The sequence below is a fragment of the Phocoena sinus genome, chromosome 16, assembly GCF_008692025.1.
Source record: "Phocoena sinus isolate mPhoSin1 chromosome 16, mPhoSin1.pri, whole genome shotgun sequence".
Taxonomy (NCBI): domain Eukaryota; kingdom Metazoa; phylum Chordata; class Mammalia; order Artiodactyla; family Phocoenidae; genus Phocoena; species Phocoena sinus.
The window spans coordinates 57,594,402-57,612,956 of NC_045778.1; the positions used below are offsets into that span (position 1 = coordinate 57,594,402).

At 57.0% G+C, this 18,555-nt stretch overlaps 2 protein-coding genes across 8 annotated transcripts; both read left to right on the top strand.

Moving 5' to 3' along the window:
* Position 1: 1 nt before the first annotated feature.
* On the top strand, positions 2–5,285 carry TWNK (twinkle mtDNA helicase). 2 transcript variants are annotated; one of them, XM_032608544.1, is made up of 6 exons: positions 10–757; positions 1,511–1,853; positions 2,046–2,286; positions 2,422–2,529; positions 2,838–2,979; positions 4,062–5,285. In XM_032608544.1, exons 1-6 carry the CDS (start codon positions 611–613, stop codon positions 4,380–4,382), a joined length of 1,302 nt encoding a protein of 433 aa, XP_032464435.1. In that variant the 5' UTR covers positions 10–610; the 3' UTR covers positions 4,383–5,285. The 2 variants fall into 2 exon arrangements, with proteins under 2 accessions (XP_032464434.1, XP_032464435.1); XM_032608543.1 differs by having other exon boundaries at positions 2–1,853.
* A 2,989-nt stretch (positions 5,286–8,274) lies between these two features.
* LZTS2 (leucine zipper tumor suppressor 2) lies at positions 8,275–18,448 on the top strand. 6 transcript variants are annotated; one of them, XM_032608395.1, is made up of 5 exons: positions 8,275–8,426; positions 13,757–14,206; positions 14,840–15,493; positions 16,028–16,279; positions 17,093–18,448. In XM_032608395.1, exons 2-5 carry the CDS (start codon positions 13,799–13,801, stop codon positions 17,774–17,776), a joined length of 1,998 nt encoding a protein of 665 aa, XP_032464286.1. In that variant the 5' UTR covers positions 8,275–8,426; positions 13,757–13,798; the 3' UTR covers positions 17,777–18,448. The 6 variants fall into 6 exon arrangements, with proteins under 6 accessions (XP_032464286.1, XP_032464288.1, XP_032464287.1 ...); XM_032608397.1 differs by having other exon boundaries at positions 8,286–8,416; XM_032608396.1 differs by having other exon boundaries at positions 8,298–8,430.
* The last annotated feature ends 107 nt before the right edge of the window (positions 18,449–18,555 follow it).

The following is an 18,555-nucleotide window of genomic DNA, read 5'->3' on the forward strand; positions in this document are numbered from 1 at the left end:
TGGCTAGTGGCGCGAGTGACCCATGTTGCAGGCGACAGGGGCAAGAGAAGAGTGGTGACTCGGGGCCGGGGTTCGGAGCGGTGGAGCTCCTAGCGGTGGAGCCGAGAAAGCCACGCGGCGGAGGCGCGGCGGGCGTCCCTCTGAGCGCGGAGCTCGGCGGGAGCGAAGGAGTGGCGCTTAGGTTGCCTGGTGTCCCCTTGAGGGAAGGAGCGGCGGAGCGGTCCTCTAGCAGGGGGCTCAGAGGAGAGGGACTACGGAAGGGACGCAGGCGGCCGCAGAGATGAGGACGACGAGGAGGGGCAGTGGAGGGGCGGTAGTGGCGAGGAGATGATCGAGAAAAACCGCATCGGCGAGGGGCGGCGCGGAGGGGAGGCGGCGGGGGGAGCAGCTGTGGAGGACTTCAGAGGTAGGGAACCGGCCAAAGGGACACGGACGTGAAAGGGCCGTGTCCTCTGGCATAGATGTGAAGTGGCAATGTAGAGGGGCTGAAGAGGATTCAGAGGGAGAAGAGAGCTGCGTGCAGGATCCCTAGGGTCTGACCTAGTAGTGAAGGCATCCGAACCGGGCACCTAAGGCATTTCAAGCAGTGACTTCCCCCGTTTGACTAGGAATGTGGGTCCTCCTCCGAAGTGGGTACCCCCTCCGTATCCTGTTGCCACTGCGTGGGCCGTGGATGGGGTGGAGGGGCCTGCCACGAAGCTTGGCCGTGGGCCCTCCTCGCAGACGGTACAGGAAGGAGGCTCTCGCTGCCTTGGAGGTACCAGTGTTGCCTGTAACTGCAACTGAAATCCGGCAATATTTGCGGGCCCATGGGATCCCCTTCCAGGATGGGCACAGCTGCGTGCGGGCACCTAGTCCCTTTGTGGGTGCCTCGAAGCTCAAGGACGAGACTGGTGCTGCCACTTCCTTCAGCCTCTTCATTGACAAGACCACAGGCCGCTTTCTCTGCATGACCAGCCTAGCTGAGGGGAGCTGGGAAGACTTCCAGGCCAGCGTGGAGGGGCGAGGGGATGGGGCCAGAGAAGGGGTCCTGCTTAGTGAGGCCCCAGAAGCTGAGGACAGTGAGGAGGTCCAGAGGATCTGGGACCGAGCCGTACCTCTCTGGGAGCTGCCTGAACCAGAAGAGGCCCAGCTGGCTCGCGTGATGTTTGGCCTCACCAAAGTGACAGATGACACACTCAAGCGTTTCAGTGTGCGCTACCTGCGGCCTGCTCACAGCCTTGTCTTTCCTTGGTTCTCCCCTGGAGGTTTGGGATTACGAGGCCTGAAGCTACTAGGGGCCGAAGGCCAGGGTGACAGAGTGCACTATATGGAGACCACCATCCCCCAGCCTGGTGCCTTCCACAACCTGTTTGGGTTACCCCTGATCAGTCGTCGAGATGTTGAGGTGGTGCTGACGAGTCGTGAGCTGGACAGCCTGGCCTTGAGCCAGTCCACAGGGCTGCCCACCCTTGCCCTACCCCGAGGAACAGCCTGCTTACCCCCTGTCTTGCTTCCTTACCTCGAACAGTTCCGACGCATTGTGCTCTGGCTGGGGGATGACCTTCGGTCCTGGGAAGCTGCCAAGTTGTTCGCCCGAAAACTGAACCCCAAACGATGCTCCTTGGTGCGGCCTGGGGACCAGCAGCCCTCTCCCCTAGAGGCTCTGAACCAAGGCTTAAATCTTTCTCGTATTCTGCGTACTGCCCTGCCTGCCTGGCACAAGTCTATCGTGTCTTTCCGGCAGCTTCGGGAGGAGGTGCTAGGAGAACTGTCAAATGTGGAGCAGGCAGCTGGCGTTCGCTGGAGCCGCTTCCCTGACCTCAATCGTCTCTTGAAGGGACATCGGAAGGGCGAGCTGACAGTCTTCACAGGTGACCCTTTGGGAAATCACTGCTTGGGCGGGTTTGGGAGCAGAGGGTCAGATGATGGAAGCATGTGGGTTTGGGCTACAGTAAATGTTGAAGAGGCACCTTCCCCTCCCAACTTTGAAGCTCCTTGCGTGTCTTGGTTTCAACGGTAGGGCTTTACTCCTCACACGGGTCTGTGTTCAACCCCCCATGCAGGGCCGACAGGCAGTGGAAAGACGACATTCATCAGTGAATATGCCCTGGACTTGTGTACCCAGGGAGTGAACACGCTATGGGGTAGCTTTGAGATCAGCAACGTGAGACTAGCCCGGGTCATGCTGACACAGTTCGCTGTGGGGCGACTGGAAGAGCAACTGGACAAATATGACGAGTGGGCCGACCGCTTTGAAGACCTGCCCCTCTATTTCATGACTTTTCATGGGCAACAGAGCATCAGGTGAGATTCCTAGGTGTGGAGCTTTCAAAGAATAGGAGGGTGGGAGAACAGACTCCCAACAGAGTTTTCTGGCTGCCATGGTCTGGAGATTACTTGTAACTGACTCTTGAATTCATTGTCTCTGCCTCTTCCCAGGACTGTAATAGACACAATGCAACATGCAGTCTACGTGTATGACATTTGTCATGTGGTTATCGACAATCTGCAATTCATGATGGGTCATGAGCAGCTGTCCACAGACAGGTGACATCCTCCTCTTGTCTAGCTGTAACCCACTTAGACACACATCTTCTCAGGGAGCTGGCCTGTGGGCAGACACACTGTGCTCTTGTTTTCTGACATACGTGCAGGAACATACCATCCCATATGTATTTCTGTCTTTGTAGAGGTGTGGGGTGTGGTAGTGGGAAGTATGGACAGGGACTTAAGTGTGAGTCCTTAGGTAGAGGGAAGTAGAGTGAGCTTGTGGTGGTTTGTGGGGAGATGTTAACGAATCAGGAGTATGTGTTTGTTCTTGTCCTTCTGTGTCTGGTAACCTCTTTGTTGGGTAGGATTGCAGCTCAAGACTATATCATCGGGGCTTTTCGGAAGTTTGCCACAGACAGTAGCTGCCATGTGACACTGGTCATTCACCCCCGGAAGGAAGATGATGATAAAGAACTACAGACAGCGTCCATTTTTGGCTCAGCTAAAGTAAGTGGGCTTTAGAGGAGCTCAAGCTATGGAAAGTAGAGGGGGCAGGTGTGACCAGGGACAGCCCTCATTCGGCCTTAAATCATCTTGACTATCCATCTGGAACAGGCAGGAGGCAGCTTGCCTCTGGGGCCATGACATGAGGAACACATGTGCTAGAATACAAAGGCTGATAATGGTTGGTCCTTTGCCCTGCTTGCCTTCCAGGAACTCACATATTCTATGGGGAAAGAGGGAGACAGTGAGGGACTTCCCTGGCGGTCCGGTGGTTAAGACTCCGTGCTTCCAATGCAGGGGGCGCGGGTTCGATCCCTGGTTGGGGAACTTAGATCCGATACGCCACGTGGCGCATCCAAAAAAAAAAAACAGGGAAAAAAGGAGCCAGTGATTACAACTCAGTATGATAAGCGCTATGATAGGCAGCACAGGTGTTGGGAGAAAAGAGAAAAGGCATCTGAGTCAGCCTGGGGGGAGACTTCCTAGAAGATGTGTCAACAGAGGTTGGGTTGGGTTTTGTCCAACAATAGGTGTTAAATAAGCAAATAAGTGGGAGGGCCTTCTGGGCAGCGGGACCAGCCAGATCCTGGAGCTTCCAGTGGTACACTGAGTGCCTATTACACGCCAAGCCTGGGCTGGGCACGGGGAATACAGGGCAAGGAACACAAACTATGTGCCACAATGGAACAGACATGGAACTGGGGGAGAGAATAACACAGAAATGGGAAGATGGTAGTGCCTTTTTTATTTACAGGGATCAAGAATGGTCTCTCTGATGAAGTGTAACATTTAGACCAGGACCTAAATGATAAGCACCTCGGGTTGAGTGAGCTGTGGAGCCAGAAATGTTAGCAGCAGAGGGAACAGCATGTACACAATCTGGGACAGCAACAGGGTTGTCAGGGAACTAAAAGGCTCAAGTGGCCCCAGCATTCTGGTCAGTAGTTCAAAGAGCTTTGGTGATGGGGGAAGTACTTTTCCCTTCCCCCATTCTTGCTATTCCTCCCTGCACCCTCAACCTTCCTTTGTGCTTCTCTCATACGTCTTCTCACTGCTCTTTCCTCCTTTTGCCCATTATCCCCCAGGCAAGCCAGGAAGCAGACAATGTTCTGATCCTGCAGGACAGGAGGCTGGTAACTGGGCCAGGGAAACGGTATCTACAGGTGTCCAAGAACCGCTTTGATGGAGACGTAGGTGTCTTCCCACTTGAATTCAACAAGAGCTCTCTCACCTTCTCCATACCACCAAAGAGCAAGGCCCGGCTCAAGAAGATCAAGGATGACAATGGGCTAGTGGCCAAAAAGCCCTCTTCTGGCAAAAAGGGGGCTGTGCCGCAGATCTCTGAGACTCACTCTGACCAGGCCCCCAACCCCAACAAGGCAGACCTCTCCAAGCCTTCAAGGTGAAGGCATTGCAGAGCTGGACGCTGAAATGAGCCTGCCAGGACAGGCTGGGGTAGAGACTCTTTCTTAGTCCTCTGCTAGGGCTGCCCCTGTCCTGTAGTTGTGACCTATGGGCCCTTCTCAATCTGAGGGGCCTAGCCTAGGGCAGGGTTTCATTGCAAGAGAATTCAATTTAGCAAATATTTGAGAACCTGCTGTGTGCCAGGTTTTGTTCTGCATCCTGCGAATATAGCACTGACAAGACAGATGAGGTCCCTGCTTCCACAGAACCTGTAATGTGGTAGAAGAGACAAGATAAGCAATGAACAAATACATACAAAACATAGTTTTAGATAGTGAAAAATGCTCTAGAGGAAAAAATACAGTAATGTGATAATGCTTACAGGCTAGTTTAGATTAAGATCTGAAAAGGTGTCTCTGAGCAGAGGACATTTGAGCTGGGGCCTCTGAAGAACTAGGATTGAGCCATGTGAACATCTGGAGAAAGGAGTCCAGGCAGAGGGGAAAATAAATACAGAGGCCCTGAGGTGGGAATGAGCAAGTCGAGGTAAAAGCAGTGGGGAACCTGGAAAGGGGATAGGGGACTTCTTGCCAAAACTCCAGCCCAGGCTTTCAGAGCCAAGGGGCAACATGGTGGATACCAATCTCCTCTGCTCCCCACTCTGGAGCCTGCCCTGAGGTAGTGCTTACTACCATTGGATCTAGGTGCTCAGCCCTTACAATACCAGGGACAGCCACAAAGGTGGAAGCCTGGAAGAGAGCCATGGAAGGGAGCTGTTAGCCCAGGGTGCCTGCCACCTAGACACTCATTCCATGGTATGCTGCCTTGGACTGCTGGAGTGGCTGCAATCATGACGTTGTAGAGCCTTTTCCAGTTTTACTGAAAAAAGTTTCCATTGCCTTTGTTGCTGTGCTTTTTCTTATTTGACCACTGGGTGTCACCCCAGTCTTTAACTGGATTTTCCTCTCACTTTGAATTGGGAGCAGATAGGTCCCCTCCCCCACCTTGTCTGAGCTGCGCACTCCCAGGAAAGCAGGGCTATTAAAGGGTCTTCATGCATGCACACCCTTACATCTGTTTGTGGCCTAGGGAAGACAGGATGGTGCTTCTTTATCTGTCTTCCCTGAGGATCTCCATGTGATCCCTGGCAGAGGTGTGGATCACTGGGCCCCATGCCTAAGGCTTTGCCTGACCAGCGGTACCTCTGTGACATGAGCCACTCACTGACCTCTCCTCGTGGACCCAAGCTCAGCATATTCTTATCTGGCCACCCGCCCCCCCCACCCCGTACATTTTCCCTCCTCTTGTACCCTCTCAGCTTTTCTCTTATGTTAGTGTGTGTCAGAACTGGGGCTCTTGTTTAAAAATGCAGAACCTATTTTTTTAACATCTTTATTGGAGTATAATTGCTTTACAATGGTGTGTTAGTTTCTGCTGTATGACAGAGTGAATCAGCTATATGTATACATATATCCCCATATCTCCTCCTTCTTGCATTTCCATCCCACCCTCCCTATCACACCCCTCTACGTGGTCACAAAGCACCGAGCTGATCTCCCTGTGCTATGCGGCTGCTTCCCACTAGCTAGCTATTTTACATTTGGTAGTGTATATGTGTCCATGCCACTCTCACTTTGTCCCAGCTTCCCCTTCCCCTTCCCTGTGTCCTCAGGTCCATTCTCTACATCTGCGTCTTTATTCCTGTCCTGCCCCTAGGTTCTTCAGAACCTTTTTTTTTTTTTATTTTAGATTCCATATATATGTGTTAGCATACGGTATTTGTTTTTCTCTTTCTGACTTACTTCACTCTGTATGACAGTCTGTAGGTCCATCCACCTCACTACAAATAACTCAATTTCATTTCTTTTTATGGCTGAAGGACTCCTCATTTTTAAGAAACCCTGCCGGAGATTGTAAGATAACTTACCCAGAGACCTGTCAGAAATATTGCTAAGGGACTTACCTGGTGGTCCAGTGGCTAAGGCTCTGGTGCTTCCAATGCAGGGGGCCCGGGTTCAATCCCTGGTGAGGGAACTAGATCCCACATGCCGCAATTAAAAACTAAAGATCCCACCTGCTGCAACTAAGACCCCGTGCAGCCAAATATATAAATATTTTAAAAAAGAAAGAAATCTGCTTCTAATGAAAAAAATTTTTTTAAAGAAATATTGCTAAATGGTGACACTTTCCCATCTCACTTCCTCTGATATCCTAAAGTCTGTTTCCCTTTAGATTTGCCTGCAAGCGTGATGAGAATGCAAGATGTTCTAAGGGGGCTGGGGAGAAGCCTTTTGTAAAGGGTGGTGGGGTCAGTGGGGTTCCTGCTTCCTGAAAGCAGGGCTGCTTTATCAAGTTTTCCCTGTCAACCTAAGAGGGGGCTCTGGAACCCTGTGGAATGGTCTGGGGTCTCTCTGGTCTGTGGTGTGTGAGAACTGTGGCTACAATTGTCTCCTGAAACACCCTGGAGCAAAGCTGTTCTCTGGGGGGGAGGGAGGGGGGACCTCTTCCAGGGCCTCCCTTCTTGGGGGTCTCTCCCAGACTGGCTGGAGCCAGGCCTCCTAATCCTGCAGTAATCATTCCCAGCCGCTGGCTGGTCTAGGCCTCATCCAGGGTCTACAATGTTGAACATCAGCCATGCCTTCCAGATGCACACCACCGGCTCAGTCCTACCTATAAGGATGTGGGTTCCATATTCTGGTCTCCCTAGGATGCCTGGTGTGTTCTCAGGAAATCCTTTAGGGATTTCCATTAGGGGACTTTTGTGAGGTCTCTGTGTGAATTGGAGTTCGAGGGATAGATACACACTCGCCTGTCTTGCCCCACCCTCCTAGCAGATACCCCCCACACTGCACAAACCAGAATGGGGGAGAGGGGAAGCTAATGCTCCCCCAGCCCCACCCCCTATACAAACACATTCCATTCCACACCTGCCTTAAACTCCTCACATCAAAATTAGCCCAAAGTGTGTTCAGGAGTCCCTGGAGCCTAGAAAGCAGTAGTTAGTCCCTGGGTCCTGTGTAAGATCCCTGAGAGTCACTGTCCCTGTGCGTAGCCAGAGTGTATTGAGGCAAATTGCCTGTGCCCAGCTGGACATTAAGAATCTTCCTGAGAGCTGAGGAAGAGCCTGGCCCAGCAGAGTCCAGCTGGATTTGCAGCCTTGTCCTCGATTCATTGTCACACTTGCCTGTGAGGAGCAGCCTTGGTCCTCCATCCCTTTACTGGGAATGGGTTTGAGAAGGGACTAAACTCACAGGACTCCTGCTGCCCAAGTACTCAGGCTGCAAATACGGCTCAGATACCTGTAGACATCAGGCTGCCTGAGTGCCATGGAGGGTGGGAGCCCTTTGTGCCTCCCTGCAATACAGGTCAACTTCCTGTTTGTGCCTGTGGGTGGAACTTTATGAGCCTGAGAGAAACCTGGCCATACTCCGTAGGGGCCAGAACTGGCAAGCCTGCTCACCTGGGCAGACACCTACTCCAGGGGAGGGGGAGACGCTGGTTCTGCTCGGGCAGCCCCAGCCCCGAGGTGTGTGTGAGGAAGGGCGGGGTCTGTTTTGGTGAAACCCGAGCCTTCTTTGTTTGATTCCCAGGGGTTTCCCCTGTGTCTGGGGGGTGGGCTGAGAGTGGACCAGGGTGGGCTCCCTACAAAGCAGAGGAGGGTGGCAGTAAAGCCCTATAGCCAACTTGGTTAGCGCAGCCAGGTAGCTTAGCTTGGCTGTCGCGCCACTGGCCCCTTCGTAAGTCAAAAGCCAAATCCAGTAAGCTGTGAAGTCAGAGGCCAGAGGAGCAGTCTCGGGCCACCGTCGAGCCACAGCTGGGCTGGGTACTGGGTCGGCTGTTGAGGGGGTGCTGCGCAAACCACTCCCCTGCCGGGGTCGGGGGCGCGGCCTCAGCCGCCCCGCCCCGCTCCACCGAGCCCGGCCGGGCGGGCGCTGGGAGTCCGCAACCGGGAGCAGGCTTGGGAGCCAGCGGGTCCGCGGCAAGGAGTTACCGGCTCTGGAGCAGAAGCCGGGCGGAAGCTGGAACGGCGGTGCAGGTGGCGCTGCGTGAGTGAGTGGTGGGGCCGCGGAGGTGCAGGAACTCTCGCCTGCCGCACACCCCCGCCCCGGAGCGAACTTTCCCGATATGGGGAAGCTGGGGATTGGGGTTGAGGAGGGGGGGTCCCCGGTCCGGGGGCCGCAGGCCAGGAGTCTGAACAAGGAACCTACACGGAAACTTACACTGACGGGCCCACACACGCGCGCACACAGACACACACGCGTACTGGAGACACACGAACACACGTGCATTCCGGGGCGGACGCGCCCAGTGAGTTAACGCTAGTAGTCCGTGGAGCAGCGCCACTGGCCCGCGAGGACCCCCCTGCGGGCAGGGCGCGCTGCTGTCGCGTACTCGATGGGGGTGGGAGGAAAGAGCCGCCCAGTGACCGCGGATGGGGGCGGGCCGGGTGGGACACCTCCGGAGGCTCCTGCTTCCCTGCCGCCCGCAGGTGAAGACTAAGACATAAACAGGCGCTGAGCACGTGATCGCTTCGCCCACCAGCGGGCTGTCCTCCCCCCACCCCAGCCTCGGGGCGGGAACCTCCCTCCGCGGTACTCAGCAAGTTTGCCAGGTATCTTGCCGGGCTGTATTTCATTCTCCTCCTGGAGGTGATCAGCCCTCCCCCAGGAATGGGAACACAACGCCCCCTGGAGTTGGGGTAGCGCAGGAGGACCAGAGACTGTTGCGCTGGGGTGGGGTTACCTGGGTTCCTCGTCCTCCTTCTCCGGAACATGGTGCCCCCATCCCTGAAAGTATCCCTGAAGGGGGTGCTATTCTGGATGGCAGTGTACAGCAGCCCCCGCCCGGTCCTCCAGCCCAGGGAGCAGCTGCGGGAGCGCCTGTGGGTCCCCTTCCTACTACCACTCTTCCTTGCAGAACTGGGAGCTCCTACCCCCAAAGTAGAAGCAGAAGGCCCACTCATGCAAGAGTGGGAGTCCCCCTTCCCCAGAGGTTGCATGAGCGTACACATCACCTCAATACCAGAGTGGGCCTATCTCCCTCTGGTAGAAGGGAGGACGGCCCCCCCTCCCCCCAGGGAATGAGGTAGTGGGCAGCGGCCCTCGGCTTCCCTCCCTGCCCCACCCCCCACCTCTACACACTCGCTGAGCCCAGCTGCTGCCTGAGCTTCTGGGCAGGCTGCCAGGAAGGGGAGGAGGCTTCTGGTGTCCCAGGAGGCTGGGATCAGGGTAAGGCCAGCAGAGGGGGTCTCCACGGGGGAGGGGGGGCTCAGTCTGTTCTTGTAAGGCTGAGGGTCTAGGGTGAGCCTGAGGGTGGCTGGGCTACGTTTCCCTTTACAGGGAAAAAGAAAGAAAAACAACCCTTACCATAGAGCTAAAAATAGAGCTGAGAGCCGGCCAGGGCTGTGGCGTGGAAGGGGGGGAATGCTCCTTCCTGGGGCGGAGGAGCTCCGGCGGGCCTTGGCCCTGGGGGGCGGGGTTAGGGGGCAGGAGGCTGTCCTTGCCCAGGGGTGCGGGCATCAGCTGACCTGACTAGGTCACAGAGACCCCTACGGGCAAGTCTATGTGTTAAAATGTTTGTGAAATACAACGTGTATGTGTAAGAAGTTGTCTTTGTGACTGTGAATAAGACTGTCAGTGTGAAACATACTTAGGAGACGAAGTGTATTTAAGATTGTGACTGGGTGCGAAGGAACTCGAGCTGTGAAAGCTTGTGCACAGCTAGGCGTGTGACACCGAGTGTTTGTGCACAACTAGGCGTGTGACACCGAGTGTATCTCTGTGAGTTGGCCTGAAGATTATGGAAAGAAGGGACATGGAACCTTGTGATGGACGAGACAGACTGTGTGATTGTGGCTGTGTGAGACTGAATGTGGGAAAGATCGTGTGGGTGTTAAGACAGTGTTGTTTGTCAGAGGGTGAGAATATCCCTGACCCTGAGAAGACAGTGGAATGTTGTCGGCTGTGAGGCTCGTGTAGGCTTGGCCTGTAAGTTTGGACCAGCTCACCCCAGTGGCTTTTGGGGGTTCAGGGGCTGCCTCTCGAGCAGTGACTTCTCTCTTAGCAAATGACTCGGAGGGAAGGTTGGGGAGCACAGAGCCGCGCTCGGGGGAGGCCTGGGCTCTAGTGGGAGAGGACACAGTGCTGGGGAGTCGGGTAGGGACCCCCCCCGAGGTTGGGGGTGACTGCGCGTGTTCTCCGAATAGGCCGCTAGGTGGCGCCGCCTCCGCAAATCCAAGCGTGCCTCTTCCAACCCGCTGCGGGTGGGGCAAGCACCCACCAAACCTCGGCCCCCGACTTGTGCTGGGGCGCAGGGCCCAGAGTCGGGGGCAGCTGACCCTCGGCCTCCCTCTCTGGACTCCGAAGCCGGAGAGTGTGTCGGGGGTGGGGGGGGCGGGGTTGGCATCGACCTGAGGAGCGGAGGGGGAAGGGCGGCCGCCGCGGCGCCTGGCCCTTTGTGCTCGAACAATGATCAGCAGCCACTGGCCCCGGGGCTCGGGTAGGGGTACAGGGTGACCCGCTGCCGCCTAGTCCTGAGCCGACCGAGCCACCAGAGACACAGCCGCGGCGCCTCGGAGGGAGGGAACCTGAGTCCCGCTGCGTAGCCCCTGCGTGCGTGCGCCTCGCCGGACACGCGTGACACGGGGTGCCTACGCTTAAACGCGCCCCGGGGGCGGGGTCGCCCCTCGGACCCTCCCCCGCGCTGCACCGCCCACTTGGGACGGGCGGGGCCTGGGCCGGGCCGGGCCGGGGGCTCCCCGGAGGCGGGGCCGGGCCGGACCGGGCCGCTCCGAGTAGCGGCGCGCGGGCTCGAGCCGGTCGGCGCGCCTGTGGAGCGCTGGGGGCGGCCCGGGGCTGAGCATGGAGCAGCGCGGTGGAGGTGAGGGGGGGCCGGGGCTGGGAGGCGACCTGGGGGTGACCCCAACTTATGCACGGCCGAGGTCCCGTGGGGAGGCGGCATTCTACAGCTGCTCCCACTTTATGGAAACGGCGGGGGTCGGAGGGGGGGGATGGATTCCGGAGGGTGGATTGGGGGCTCCCGGCTTCCGGTCTCAGAATGGCAACTCGTGATCCCAGACTTGATCCCGCTGGATGGTCCTTGGAGTTTGCTGAGAGGGAGACTTTCCCGAACTCTTCTGCCCCCAAAACAGGTCTGTGGGAGCTCGGACCTCGGCCAGACCTCCCTCGGACCCCGGCTGGACCCAGCCCTCAGTAGTCCCCACTGGGTGGGGGGAGTGTGTGCTGTGCCGGAGCGGTTTCTCAAGAATGTTGGGGAGAGCTAGGGGTTCCCTTCCTACAGCCACAAACGCACTTCTCAAAATGGAGCCTCCACTTGCCCCTCCTTCTCTCTCGGGCTTCAAGAGCAGGAGCCGGGCTGGCTGGGCCTGGCTCTCCAGACGCCTGGCGCTGGCTCCCTGGGTGTCTGGCTCTCAGGGCCCAGCTCAGTGTCTCTTCTGGGTTTAGGGGCTCCTGGCTCCGTGGCGCGCAGGGACCCCGGCTCACTGGGTCTGCCTGACCCTGGGGCCTCTCTCAGTCTTTGTCTCTTGTCTTCTGGGTCCCTGTCTGAATCTCTCTGTCTCCTCCCCTCAGTTTCCACTTTCTCTGTGCTCACAGAAGTGGGGAAATGGAGACAGAGATGCCAGCCCCCATGGCCCCCTAAGAAGCCCCTTCCCCACTGTTTTCTCCAGGCCCTGGAGTGGTCTGGGAGAGGGCAGAGGAGGGGGTGTTCCATTGGCTTTGCTCAGGGCTGGCGCTTGTGGGGTGGACTCAGCCCCTGCCCCTGCTCCGTGGACACCAGTCACCCCGACCCCCAGCTCCCAGCTCCTCCTTCCTCAGTCTGGACACCTCCCTGGTTCTCCAGATCTTCTGACTTGAGCGGGGAGGGGGGGTGGGGGCGGACTTAACGGAACACACGCAAGAATGAAGGAGAGCAGATCAAGCAAAGACTCAACGTGTCTCTCTCCTCTCCCCACAATCCAGTGAGTGACAAAAACCAGGCTCCCACTCACCCAGTTGGCCCTGCGTGCCACCCAGGCTCTCACCCTCTCTCTCACATGCTCCCATGCACACACGGTGCTCTATACACACTTGTGCACCCTCATTTCCTACTCACACACTTGTGTAAGATACATAAACTCATGTATATATGAATGGACATCTAACCAAACATATTCTCTCACATAGTCACAGTCATACACCACAAATTCACTTATGTATGCATTTGTAACTTTCACATACTTTCTGAGACACCCTATTTACACACACACTTTTGTAAGATATGCACATATGAGTTCACATACATATGCGTGTATATCTGAAGGTACTAAATGCATCTATCCAAACATATATACTCACACATTCATTCATGATATTTTCAAACACAGTGTTCGGATTCATGCTCTTGCACACACAGTTTCACACACACACAAATAAGTAAGACGCATACACTCCTACGCAATTCTCTGTCCACTTCTTGGCTCCCGTTCTGCATGATGACTTCAGCAGATGCCTGGTCTTCAGCCTCAGGACTGGGGAGGGAGTTCCGGGTGGAGACTTGCTGTCCCCTTCCAGGAAGGAGCAGGGCCTGGGGAGGTGGAGCCCTCTTTCCTGGGCTCCAGGGAAATGAGATCTTGGAGCAGCTGCCAGAGGTGATGGTAGAGCTTCTATCCTCATCCCCTTGGGGTTACTCTGGGGAATGTCCAAAGCTAGAAGGTTTCATAGGGGTTGGCAGTGGGTCTGTGTAGGCTTCTCTAGGCCTGACTGATTGGGTGTGGTGAGGCTAGTTGTCATGGAAACAGGCATGAGCCTGCATCCACCTCTTGGAGGCAGGAGACCCCAGAGGGTACCTGTGGGCTCCCTAAGAGCTCTGAGTTCTTGTTTGACCAGCTCCACCCTTGCCGCCTGTCTGTCTGGGAGAAACTGAGGCCCAGCTGGGGGAGGCTGGGCACTGCCTGGCCTTAGCTCTTTGTTTCCTAATTACCATCTGAGTTGCTGACTGCACCCCTGAGGTTGCCCAGACTGCCTCTAATGAGGCCACCTGTCCCAGGGGACCAAGGACTGGTGCTGGGAGCTGGTAGAGAGGGCTCCCTCCCTAACTTGAGTCCTGGCCTCTGTGGGGCCCCATTCCGTCATCATCCCTGCTTGGTAGATTCAGTCCTCAGCCATGTTTAGACCAGAATTGGGCAGTGGCCTGGGGCCCAGGGATAAGTGAGGTTCTTGCCAAGACTCGGAGGGGATGCCTTGCGGGGAGGGTATCATTGTTTGTTACTGATGTCGGGGGGCTGTTTGACCTGGGACAAAGGACCAGGAGGAACTCGATACCTTATATAGAGAGGGAGCTCAAGATGGAGAGACTGACACCACTGCCCTGCTCACAGGTTTCCCTGGAGGCCCTTGGCCAGGCCTGAGCCTCTGCTGCCATGGCCATTGTGCAGACGCTGCCAGTGCCACTGGAGCCCGCTCCTGAGGCCGCCACTGCCCCACAAGCTCCAGCCATGGGCAGCGTGAGCAGCCTCATCTCAGGCCGGCCCTGCCCTGGGGGGCCGGCTCCTCCCCGCCATCACGGCCCCCCGGGGCCCACCTTCTTCCGCCAGCAGGATGGGCTGCTGCAGGGTGGCTATGAGGCACAGGAGCCGCTGTGCCCAGCTGTGCCCCCCAGGAAGGCTGTCCCTGGCTCCAGCTTTACCTACGTCAATGAAGACTTCCGGACAGAGTCACCCCCCAGCCCAAGCAGTGACATCGAAGATGCCCGAGAGCAGCGGGCACGCAATGCCCATCTCCGCGGTCCCCCACCAAAGCTCATCCCTGTCTCCGGAAAGCTGGAGAAGGTGAGGACCAGCCCTTTCTTTGGGGCCTGGGTGGAATCAGGGGTCCCCTGGAGAAGCCAAAATTAGGAGACCTATTTAGAGGGAGGAGTGTGGGCTCCAGATTCACCAGACCTGGCTTCTCATCCCAACTCTGCCTCATTCTGGTTGTATGACCTCAGAGAAGTCATTTAACCTTTCTGAGTCTCAGTTCCTATATCTGTAAAATGGAGGTAATAGGTCAACTCTTAGAGGATTGTTGGGAGAACTACATCTGATAATGTGTGTAAAGTGTTTAGCCTAGTGCCTGGCACGTAATATGTACTCGGTAAGTGTTAGCTGCTTAGAAATACTGTTTTACACTTAAAACAATGTGTTTGAATTTGAGCAAGGCCTGTAACTCTGCTGAGCCTCCATTTCCTCATCTGTGGATGAGAGAGTGATAATATTTTGCTCGTATGGCTGTTGTAATGATCTGGGAGGAACGTGTTAAATTGCTTGACATAAAGCTGACACTCAGGAGGCCCTCAGCCAGTGGTAGCAATTGTTATTAGTATATGGGGATTGGGGACCCCGGATGGGAGGGCAGGGAGTATGATAAGGGCTTTGAAAGATTGGGCGGCCTCATCCCCATTGTCAAGTGGCACCTCATTTCAGAACATGGAGAAAATTGTGATCCGCCCAACAGCCTTCAAGCCAGTGCTGCCCAAACCTCGAGGGGCACCATCCCTACCTAGCTTCCTGGGTCCTCGGGCTGCCGGACTGTCAGGAAGCCAAGGCAGCCTAACGCAGCTGTTTGGGGGCCCTGCCTCCTCCTCCTCCTCCTCCTCCTCCTCCTCCTCGGCTGCTGACAAACCCCTGACACTGAGTGGCTGGGCCAGCAGCTGTCCATCGGGAACTCTATCCGACTCCGGCCGAAACTCACTGTCCAGCTTGCCCACTTACAGCACTGGGGGTGCAGAGCCAGCCACCAGCTCCCCAGGCGGGCACCTGCCTTCCCACGGCCCTGGGCGGGGGGCACTGCCTGGGCCAGCCCGAGGGGCCCCCACTGGGCCCTCCCACTCAGACAGCGGCCGATCTTCCTCCAGCAAGAGCACAGGCTCCCTGGGGGGCCGCATGGCCGGGGGGCTCTTGGGCAGCGGTCCCCGGGCCTCCCCTGACAGCAGCTCTTGTGGGGAACGCTCCCCGCCACCGCCTCCACCCCCTCCACCCCCTTCGGACGAGGCCCTGCTGCATTGTGTCCTGGAAGGAAAGCTCCGAGACCGGGAGGCAGAGCTGCAGCAGCTGCGGGACAGTCTGGACGAGAGCGAGGTGACCATGTGCCGGGTGTGGTCAGTGGCAGTGACGGGGGTGGCATGGCAGGACATCCACAGGTGCTGGGAATACAAGAAGCATTTCTGTCTGTGCTGAGGGGCAGGTGTCGGGCTATTGCACTGTGACCCCATCCCCACCCCAGCTGTCTGGCTTACACTGTAGAGTGGTTGACACAGCACCACCATTTACTGTCCTTCAGACTTGCGCAAGTTACTTAGTTGTACTGAGCCTCAGTTTCCTCATCTATAAGTGGGGATGTTCCTGGCCTCAGGGTTATCTTGAAGATTAAGTAGGGTGAAGGGTGTAAAGTGCTTAGACAAATGCCTGGCACCTGGGAAGCACTTGCTGTTATTGTTGTGTCGCTTTTCATAAAAGTAGCTGCTACTGTTGGTATTGTAATTATTGAATGGAATCTACCTTCCCTGAGCCCAGGACGGGAGCCAGGGCAGTCGGTGATTGGGGAGCTGGGGGTGGCCAGGGCTTGAGGTTTGGGGGAGCCACCAGGACCCACGCCTACCCTCTCGCCCATAGGTGTACGAGGAACGGCAGCGGCACTGGCAGCGCGAGGCCCTGCGAGAGGACGGCGCGGCCCAGGCGCAGCGGGTGCAGCGGGCCCAACAGCTGCTGCAGCTTCAGGTGTTCCAGCTGCAGCAGGAGAAGCGGCAGCTGCAGGATGACTTTGCACAGCTGCTGCAGGAACGTGAGCAGCTGGAGCGGCGCTGCGCCACCTTCGAGCGGGAGCAGCGGGAGCTCGGGCCACGGCTGGAGGAGACCAAGTGGGAGGTGGGCCAGACCAGGATGGGCAGGGAGCAGGGCCTTTGGCAGGGGGGTGGGGGTGGGGAGTGGGTAAGCCTTGAAAGGAGGGGCCCAGCCACACCCCCTCACCTGCCACCCCCAGAGGGCCTCCCCTTCCTCACCTTTGTGAGATGAGGCTCCCCCTTTGACCTCCCTTTCTGGGTGCGGGTCTTCTTGGGCCTCCACATGTGGTCTCATTGGTCTGGTCTAAGTGCACACGTAGCCAGTAACGTTCCTATCCACTGCCTTCCCGGCATAATGAGAATGAGAGTGTAGTGCTTGCTGCTCAACAGGCGCTATTCTAAGCGTGCAGTGTGGAGTGTGTCCTCTAATCCTCATAGCCACCCTGTGAAGTGGGTGCTGTTAACGCCCTCATTTTATAGGTGAGGAAAGTGAGACCCAGAAAGGCTGGAGCCAGAGATCACACCTAGTCAGTGGCTGAGCTGAGATCTGAACCCAGGCAGTCTGGCTCCAGTGTCTCTGCTTTTCACCAGGATACTGTAGTGCCTCTCAACTGGAAATGTGGGCACTGCCCTCAGTTGCTTCCACTCCTACCAAGCCCGCCGCCACCCAGTCCCCAGGGCGCTACTGCTTTGTGATGGTTTAAAGACCCCAGCTTTGAAAGCAAAACATCTGGGTCTGTATTCCACCGTAGCCAATTAATAGCCGTCTCATTATCCCCATCGGTAAAATGGGTATAATGATCAAACCACTTCTCCCCAAATGCCCAGCATGATGTCAGGGCCTGACACCCTGGGAGAACACTTCTCACCATCCTTTCTGACTATCTCCCACCCCCAGGTGTGCCAGAAGTCAGGCGAGATCTCCCTCCTGAAGCAGCAACTGAAGGAATCTCAGGCAGAGCTGGTGCAGAAGGGCAGCGAGCTGGTGGCCCTGCGAGTGGCGCTGCGGGAGGCCCGGGCGGCACTGCGGGTCAGTGAGGGCCGGGCGCGGGGCCTCCAGGAGGCAGCCCGAACACGGGAGCTGGAGCTGGAGGCCTGTTCCCAGGAGCTGCAGCGGCACCGCCAGGAGGCTGAGCGGCTGCGGGAGAAAGCTGGGCAGTTGGACACCGAGGCGGCTGGCCTCCGGGAACCCCCTGGGCCTCCTGCCACTGCTGACCCATTCCTCCTGTCAGAGAGTGATGAGGCCAAGGCACAGCGGGCAGCAGCCGGGGTTGGGGGCAGCCTGCGGGCCCAGGTGGAGCGGCTCCGGGCGGAGCTGCAGCGGGAGCGGCGGCGAGGCGAGGAGCAGCGGGACAGCTTCGAGGAGGAGCGGCTGGCCTGGCAGGCGGAGAAGGAGCAGGTGATCCGCTACCAGAAGCAGCTGCAGCACAACTACATCCAGATGTACCGACGCAACCGGCAGCTGGAGCAGGAGCTGCAGCAGCTCAGCCTGGAGCTGGAGGCCCGGGAACTCGCGGACCTGGGCCTGGCGGAGCCAGCTCCCTGCATCTGCCTGGAGGAGATCACTGCCACCGAAATCTAGGGCCTCGGCATCCAGCTCTGCGGGGAGGTCTACTGAATGCAGATGGTAGCCTCAGATCCACTGAGGGCCCCGAAGTCGGAGGGCCCCAGGGCCACTTGTCCCCTGTGATCCAGGCCTCTGGGCCTCTGTCAAGGACTCAGGGCTGCCCTGTGATTTGGATGAGCAAGATCAGACTCCTTGAAGGTCCCTGTGTTCACTGTCACCCCGAGGCTCCTACTCACTCAGCCTATTTCACTCACCAACTACTGCCATTGCCACTCTGCCAACCCCGTTCACCCCCAGCATTCCAGCCCACCCAGCCAGGGGGCTGGGAAGAGGAAGGGGCTCCCTCATCTCCACATTCTCCCCATCACACAGCCAGAGTGAGCCAAACAGTGCCAGCTGCTCCAGATGTGCCTGCCCCCACCCTGCCCGTGTTGGGGGACAGGGCTGGGAGCGGGGTCTGATCCCCAGGTTCCAGCTCTGCAGCCTCTCTCCTGGGGTAAGGGGGCTATAGTCAGACCAAAGGAAGAACTCAGAAATGTCTTGTTTATTTGTATTTGTGACCAAGTGGCCCCTCCCCCACACCCAGGTTTATGGCCTTGTTTTCACTTGTATATTTTTCACATTGTAAATTTCTTGTACAAACCCAAAGAAAAAAATTAAAAAAATTTTTTTGTTTTTAGAAAATGATGAGTGTGCTGGATAAAGATTACAGGAAATTGTTTGACCCCCACGCCCTCTTTATTTGCTGGCTATTCCCCTAACCCCTCATGGAGGTCTTCCAGGGAGAAAGGGTG